Source organism: Ruditapes philippinarum, unplaced genomic scaffold (genome assembly GCF_026571515.1).
Source record: "Ruditapes philippinarum isolate M1 unplaced genomic scaffold, ASM2657151v2 ctg1656_1_1_1_1, whole genome shotgun sequence".
Classification (NCBI taxonomy): Eukaryota; Metazoa; Mollusca; class Bivalvia; order Venerida; family Veneridae; genus Ruditapes; species Ruditapes philippinarum.
The window spans coordinates 72395-80951 of record NW_026863252.1 but is presented as its reverse complement, the minus strand read 5'-3'; the positions used below and the strand labels follow the sequence as shown (position 1 = coordinate 80951).

At 34.5% G+C, this 8557-nt stretch overlaps 1 protein-coding gene across 1 annotated transcript; it reads right to left on the bottom strand.

The window, feature by feature from the left end:
• Positions 1-5015: 5015 nt before the first annotated feature.
• Positions 5016-8267, bottom strand: LOC132721601 (uncharacterized). The gene is made up of 6 exons (XM_060705920.1): positions 8209-8267; positions 7290-7376; positions 6754-6981; positions 6448-6531; positions 5789-5874; positions 5016-5365 (listed from the first exon to the last, which is right to left on the bottom strand). Exons 2-6 carry the CDS (start codon positions 7366-7368, stop codon positions 5252-5254), a joined length of 591 nt encoding a protein of 196 aa, XP_060561903.1. The 5' UTR covers positions 7369-7376; positions 8209-8267; the 3' UTR covers positions 5016-5251.
• Between the last annotated feature and the right edge of the window lie 290 nt (positions 8268-8557).

The window sequence follows — 8557 nt, the reverse complement described above, 5'->3', positions numbered from 1 at the left end:
TAGAGTAACCTCCCCTGAAGAAAAACAAAGGGGAAAAAACTCTTTCCTCTATTTATAAGCCAGATAGAGTTTGCCTCCCCTGGAGAAAACAAAGGGAAATCACTCTAACCTTTCATTATTAAGCCAGATAGAGTAACCTCCGCTGAAGAAAACAAAGGGAAATCACTCTTACCTTTCATTAGTCAGACAGACAGAGTAACCTCCCCTGAAAGAAAGAAAGGGAAATCACTCTTACCTTTCATTATTTAGCCAGATAGAGTAACCTCCCCTGAAGAAAACAAAGGGAAATCACTCTAACCTTTCATTATTAAATCAGATAGAGTTACCTCCCCTGAATAAAACAAAGGGAAATCACTCTAACCTTTCATTATTAAGTCAGATAGAGTAACCTCCCCTGAAGGAAACAAAGGGAAATCACTCTAACCTTTCATTATTAAGTCAGATAGAGTAACCTCCCCTGAAGGAAAGAAAGGGAAATCACTCTAACCTTTCATTATTAAATCAGATAGAGTTACCTCCCCTGAAGAAAACAAAGGGAAATCACTCTAACTTTTAATTATTAAGCCAGATAGAGTAACCTCCCCTGAAGAAAACAAAGGGAAAAAACTCTTTCCTCTATTTATAAGCCAGATAGAGTTGCCTCCCCTGGAGAAAACAAAGGGAAATCACTCTTACCTTTCATTATTAAGCCAGATAGAGTAACCTCCCCTGAAGAAAACAAAGGGAAATCACTCTTACCTTTCATTAGTCAGACAGACAGAGTAACCTCCCCTGAAAGAAAGAAAGGGAAATCACTCTTACCTTTCATTATTTAGCCAGATAGAGTAACCTCCCCTGAAGAAAACAAAGGGAAATCACTCTAACCTTTCATTATTAAATCAGATAGAGTTACCTCCCCTGAATAAAACAAAGGGAAATCACTCTAACCTTTCATTATTAAGTCAGATAGAGTAACCTCCCCTGAAGGAAACAAAGGGAAATCACTCTAACCTTTCATTATTAAGTCAGATAGAGTAACCTCCCCTGAAGGAAAGAAAGGGAAATCACTCTAACCTTTCATTATTAAATCAGATAGAGTTACCTCCCCTGAATAAAACAAAGGGAAATCACTCTAACCTTTCATTATTAAGTCAGATAGAGTAACCTCCCCTGAAGGAAAGAAAGGGAAATCACTCTAACCTTTCATTATTAAATCAGATAGAGTTACCTCCCTGAATAAAACAAAGGGAAATCACTCTAACCTTTCATTATTAAGTCAGATAGAGTAATCTCCCCTGAGTAAAACAAAGGGAAATCACTCCAACCTTTCATTTTTAATCCTCTATTTATAAGCCAGATAGAGTTACCTCCCCTGTATAAAACAAAGGGAAATCACTCTAACCTTTCATAATTAAGTCAGATAGAGTAACCTCCCCTGAGTAAAACAAAGAGAAATCACTCTAACCTTTCATTTTTAAGCCAGATAGAGTAACCTCCCCTGGAGAAAACAAAGGGAAATCACTCTTACCTTTCATTATTAAGCCAGATAGAGTTACCTCCCCTGAAGGAAACAAAGGGAAATCACTAACTTTTAATTATTAAGCCCAGATAGAGTAACCTCCCTGAAGAAAACAAAGGGAAATCACTCTTTCCTCTATTTATAAGCCAGATAGAGTTGCCTCCCCTGGAGAAAACAAAGGGAAATCACTCTAACCTTTCATTATTAAGCCAGATAGAGTAACCTCCCCTAGAGAAAACAAAGGGAAATCACTCTTACCTTTCATTATTTAGCCAGATAGAGTAACCTCCCTAGAGAAAACAAAGGGGAAATCACTTTACCTTTCATTATTAAATCCAATAGAGTTAACCTCCCCTAATAAAACAAAGGGAAATCACTTTAACCTTCATTTATAAGCCAGATAGAGTAACATCCCCTGAAGAAAACAAAGGGAAATCACTCTAACCTTTCATTTATTAAGCCAGATAGAGTAACCTCCCCTGAAGAAAACAAAGGGAATCACTCTACCTTTCATTATTAAGTCAGATAGAGTAAACCTCCCCTGAAGAAAAACAAAGGGAAATCACTCTAACCTTTCAAAAATTAAGTCAGATAGAGTAACCTCCCCTGAATAAAACAAAGGGAAATCACTCTAACCTTTCATTTTTAAGCCAGATAGAGTAACCTCCCATTGAAGAAAACAAAGGGAAATCACTCTTACCTTTCATTAAATAAGCAAATAGAGTTGCCTCCCCTGAGGAAACAAAGGGAAATCACTCTATCCTTATTAATATATTAAGCCAATGATAGAGTAGTTAAAAACCTCCTTCATTCTCCGAAGGAAAAACGTGTCATTCGGGATTAATCACCGCTCTAACTCGACACACTTCATTATTATCATTTAGCCAGATAAAGTAACCTCCGCGTGCCCCCCCTGAATTGAAACACAAATGGGAAATCACTCTAACCTTTCATTATTTAAGCCCCGATAGAGTAACCTCCCTGAAGGAAAGAAAGCCGGAAATCACTCGCTAACTTTTCATTATTAAATCAGATAGAGTTACCTCCCCTGGATAAAAACAAAGGAAAATCCACTCTAACCTATAATTATTAAGTCAGATAGAGTAACCTCCCCTGAAGAAAACAAAGGGAAATCACTCTAACCTTACATTAATATGCCAGATAGAGTAACCTCCCCTGAAAAAAACAAAGGGAAATCACTCTTACCTTTCATTATTAAGCCCGATAGAGTAACCTCCCCTGAAGGAAAGAAAGGGAAATCACTCTAACCTTTCATTATTAAATCAGATAGAGTTACCTCCTACCCTGGAGAAAACAAAGGAAAATCACTCCAACCTTCATTATTAAACCAGATAGAGTTACCTCCCCTGAAGAAAACAAGGGAAATCACTCTAACCTTTATTAATTGAGCCAGATAGAGTAACCTCCCCTGAAGAAAACAAAGGGAAATCACTCTTACTTTTCATTATTAAACCAGATAGAGTAACCTCCCCAGAAGAAAAGAAAGGGAAATCACTCTGACCTTTCATTATTAAATTAGATAGAGTAACCTCCCTGAAGAAAACAAAGGAAAATCACTCTTCCCTTTCATTATTAAGCCAGATAGAGTAACCTCCCCAGAAGGAAAGAAAGGGAAATCACTCTAACCTTTCATTATTAAATCAGAGTTACCTACCCTGAAGAAAAGAAAGGAAACAATACCTTGGCCCTAACGGGGCTTGAACCGTTAAACCTTTGGTTCTAGTGACAGTAGCCTGATTCAAGCAAGTTGAAAATATTTTTGAAAACTAAAATATACATTTTCAGATGAAATACACAAAATAAATCTTTTTTTTCTTTATTGAGGCATGAATGAATGAATGGTTATTCATAAGATACACATGAAATATTATCATCGAATCATGTATTCATGTATACCTATTGTACTCAGGAATTTACTTTAAAATACTTAAAAAAAACTGCCAAATACAAGCTTAAAAGCACTTTGAAACTTTGGAAAGATACACTATTTATACTACTAACAGATTCAAATTTTATTGTAATTAACAAAAATAAACTTTAGATCAACGACATTAAGACTAGGCAATGTCAACTGTATTTAACATTAAAATATCTGAACTCTATGTTACAATAATATAGTCTATTCCCGTCACAGAGTGTTGTCTAATGGCCCAATGTACGATAACCTTAGTTATTATTTAAATAATTGTAATTAAAAGTTTTCCTATAAAGAAATTATTAATATTAGCTTTTATGTAATCTGGGTCTTTCCGACCCTTTTACAGGCTTGACATGCACAGTGTCTCCTGTCATCTCAGAATGACTTCTAACACAGAAGAGGTGTGGATTTTGTCAGTTTCTAAAGTTTTTACTGCACAGAGACACATTGTTGAAAATATCAGGTATCTTTGTTGCCACATGAAGCTATTGGAGTAGAATATACATTCTTTAACATGACACAATTTTGAATGTTTATAAAGACAATTTAATGCAATATCGTTGCTTCATTTTTGGAAATTTCTCGGTCTATCGGAGGAGACATTCCTCCCACACACATCTGATTATAGATAGGTACAACTTGATGCCTATATATTACGAAACATGTTAAGCGCCTGTTTGAATACAATATTGCTATTTTCTTTAATCTTTTCATTTTGTTTCTAGTGGTTCAGTTATTCAGTGGCATGCAAAGTAATAAAACTTCAAACTAATTGACAATTCATAGACGATGACTCAAATGATTCTTGTCAGATATAGAATTGCACTCCCCCCCACCCCTGGGAATAGACCTTGGATCCCTTTATCTACAATGCGTATCCTTAAAATGTGTCAAGGTGTGTCCTTGACTCGTGACATAAAGTCCCAACTTGCGTTAGAGTGACTATCATTCTGACTATCTATTTGAACTAACGTATCAAAATCTTAAAAGGGCCTTATAAAATTTGAGAACGGTGTAGTTACGTTGTAGTTTCGCCCTTATAAAATTGTCCTTTTTAACTCGGAGCACTTACGCCCTTCAAATCATTCTTCGATATCGAAGCCAACTTAAATGCTAGGGTAAAGATATCTAGTCAGCAGGTGCGCGATGACGCTCTGCTTCGAGTGGCGTTTTTGTTTGTTTGATTTGGGTTTCACGTCACACCGACACAGTATAGATCATTTGGCGACGTTTCAGCTTTACTGGTGGACAAAGACCTCAGGTGCCCCTCCGTGCATTTTTTCAGGCACGAACGGACACCTGAGTAGAACCACCGACGTTCTGTAAACTAGCTGGATAGATTCCTCACATGAAAGAATCCAAAGTCATTGTCGGGATTCGAACCCACAGCGGTGAGGGGCAAGTGGTTTGAAGTCAACGACCGTAACCACTCGACCACGGATCCCGTTCTCGTTTTTTCCAATGATGCATATATTCACGGACTTTAATTTACAAATTTATTTAATGTAAATTGAAAGTCCGTGAAACAAGGTCTTTCTATTTGAAGGACCCTGCTTAAAATTAAAAATAATAGCAATCTGAAATTTTCTTTCTTTATTGTAGTTTTATATGATTATATATGTTTAGACTTCATGTATGGAATAGAGAAAGTAAGAATACATGTAGATAGATTAAACTAAATTCAGAATTTACGTGAATGTCTTGTACAAAAATAAAGTTGGAAACTTTGTAGACCGGAACCGGATGTGGACATACAGTTCACGTTAAATTAGGAATGGCAGATTTCTCTGTGCAGCTTAGAAACGCTGGAATTCCTATAGCGTGAAGCATTGTGGACTTCCCTTTGGCCATTTTATATTCCCAAAGTACTTCACGTTGACCTTCAGCTGGACACACAGTTGCTTCCTAGCGATGTCAACACCGGAAATCTGGATGGGGAAAAACAACAGTTACTATTATAAATATCAAAGTACATTTTTTGTAAAACAATGTTTTTTTTCTCCTTCGAGTTTTTCTAATTGATAATTATCATGTTCTATATAAATACGATTATAACTTACTTAAACAATCCTATTGATTGTGTTGTATTTAAGCATAAATCATGTGTTTTCAACACCAGAAAATGAATATTATTTTTTTACTTGTAAATAACTGAAAGTTGTTCATGCATTTTTATTCCAATAAATATGCAATAAATATACATGTAGACCCATTATTAGCTCAATGGCGATAATGTTATAAAAACGATTCGAGAGTATAAAGAAAAAATATTTTTTTCATTGTATTGTAAAAAGCATACGAAAAAGAAAAAGAAAAAAGAAAATATGATGGTGGTAAATTTTTGGTTGTACCCTTATTTCTAGATCGCTTTTCATCAGTTTTCTCATGGATTCGGGGAGTCTGCTTTTCTGTATTCTCAAGGTGGAGCTGCCATTGCCTGAAAAACAAATACATTCATGACTTATTGCCCCTACATATGGTACAACAATTACATTGCACAAATTAAGATAAAAATATATGAATATAGATAAAAAAAAACTAAAACAAATATGCAGGGCAAAAAATAAACAAGCAAGAAATAATAAAAAATAATTAAACAACAAAAACAAACAACAACCAATAAACTACTTTATTGAGACTTGATGGTAAAAAGTATGTTTATGTCAAAATTGTTAGAAAACCAATTTTATCCTTGCAACAGATGTCCAATTCGTGTCTAAAAGTTTAAAATATATTTTAAGTGTTTACAGGGGCGTATCACGTTGAGGGCAGGGTCTGACCCCCAAGCGTCTGTGAAGAAAACTAGGTCGCGATTAAAGAACTGACTTTCATTTACCGGTAGTAACGTGGGAAATGTTTTTTTTGGAAAGTTCATTAGTTTGATGATCCGGATATTTTTCCTCTTTCAACTAAACTTTTATTTCCAAAATAAAACTTACTTTCCAAAGAATCATTTGTCCCGGGACACAACAAGTCCGTTAACATGTATAATAAAATGAAATTCACTTACTTTTAATAACATGGGAAATACTTCTGCCATAAGCTTTGAAGCTCAGTTTGATGCCTTCGTAGGTCATTTCCGCGACAATGCATGCTGTAAAAATATTAACATTTCAGAAATAAACAGTTTAGATAATCTAATATTGTTTTTCAAAATAAATATATTAAGTACAATTCATTTAGAATATTCAACTCCTTTATGATAAGTACAACTGACTTAGAATAAAGATCTATATATTATATTTTTACTAATGAAAATATAGAAATTCTATAGTACAGATATTGATAATTTGAGAGAAATTTTGTTGTGACGTACCTTTCAATCTCCACATTTTAAAACACCTCTCACATTTGCCATAATGGCATCCGGTAAGTTCATTTCCAACAAATACATCATCTTCAGCTTCGAAAGAATCTTCCACGAGCTGGTCGTCGAAATACGGAAAGACGTTATCGTCATCTCTGCTCTCGACGTCAAACGAAACGTCATCGTCTTCTGCAACGTTTATGACGTCACCTAGTGGCTTGTCGTCTCCAATGCTGACTGAAAGAAAAATGTTAAATTATAGTGCAACTGGTTGTGAGTAAGCATTTTTATATGAAAATGTCTGAATTATCACCAAGGATTTTCCATTCTATAGTTTACATTGTTTAAATTTCCTGACGTTTCATTGTTTACATTTCATACTTAATTAATTCTTCATTAATTCTGATCGACAGTGTGTAAAACGTTGTAAAATGTTTACGTTTTAAAACAAAGGAAGAAACAAATTCTTTAAAATTCGTAATAATTTCTATTTTCACATATTGTTCGAGAGAGTACTCGTATGTATATGAGTGAAATCTACAAACCTCTGTGTTTGAAAATAAGTCTTCCATTCCCGGCAACAATAACAGCAGCAAAGACAAATAGCGGTAAGAATGGCTTCATCTTGGACCCTAAATGCATTAAGTGTCAGAAAAAATATAACATAGATAATAATTAATTATTTATTTTTATACACCTAATTATTTGATGAAAATTTTACAAACACAAAACTGTATGTACGTTATGATCTTCTTTTTTTCGTACTCAACACCTCGATTGCTTGCGTCATGGCGTCATGAATGTTATTGTACTACTACGCCATTTCTTCAAATTTTGTTTATGCATTATACATTTATTATTATACATTTTTGACTGGTGCACCATTGAATATGATGTGATATTCACCGGCAGGTGACATACTGACCGAGGCGATAGCGATATGATTTTCTGCCGTGAATACTACACAATTGCTGGACTATAGTGAGCCATTGGATATGATGTATTATCGGCGCGGCTATCGCCTCGGTCAGTATGTCATCTGTATCATATTCAATGGCTCACTAGTCAATAATTGTATAATATTCAACATTTAGATCCTTTTAAAAATGTAAAGTGTACAGCTATTTAAATGAAAATGAGTGTTCTATGGATTTGGTGAATTCCTTCACACTCGTAAATGGTCGTGCGTAGTAAAACAACTTCGCACAACCGGCCATAGCGATATAACAAATACAATTGCTCATGCGTCATTCCCAATAAATCTATGTGTATTAATGCGAAGATTTATTTCTAAATGCGAAGTTTTTGTTTATTCAACTGATAGGACAAATGCCTTTTGACTGAAAAAAATATGATTTATATTAATTTGCCTTGTTAAATTAATATCGTTATTATTATTATTGCTATTATTATTATTATTTTAGCAGAAATAAATGAGAAAACATAAATAAAACATATACATACCTTTAGAAGTGGATGCAAGCTGACTTTTAGACTGGTAATTGATGTGCTTTTATAGTTAAACGGGGTATACTATAGTATTGTGCCGTTATGATAATCTGACAGTGACGTTGCATTTTTCGTGTACACAAAAGTTTACAACCTTTGTCTGAATAGGTAAAACAGGGTATTTAGAAGTGAATATTATTCAAGAGAAGAAATAGAATTTGAAAAGTCTCCATGGCAAAGCTTTACCCACTGCGTTACGCCGACAGTTGGTATTTGTCGATATTTTAATTTATAGACTTAAGATATTAAACACAATATGATAATTGTTTTACACCGTTATAGTGGACTTGACCACCGCGTCACT

Bases quoted from the DNA above. Each gene is read 5' to 3' on its own strand.
- LOC132721601 (XM_060705920.1), bottom strand. From the start codon at position 7,368: ATGAAGCCATTCTTACCGCTATTTGTCTTTGCTGCTGTTATTGTTGCC. The intron at 6,532-6,753 runs GTACGTCACAAC...ATATTTTTACAG, and splicing joins TAAAATGTGGAGATTGAAAG to CATGCATTGTCGCGGAAATG. The intron at 5,875-6,447 runs GTAAGTGAATTT...TTTGTTTTTCAG, and splicing joins TATTTCCCATGTTATTAAAA to GCAATGGCAGCTCCACCTTG.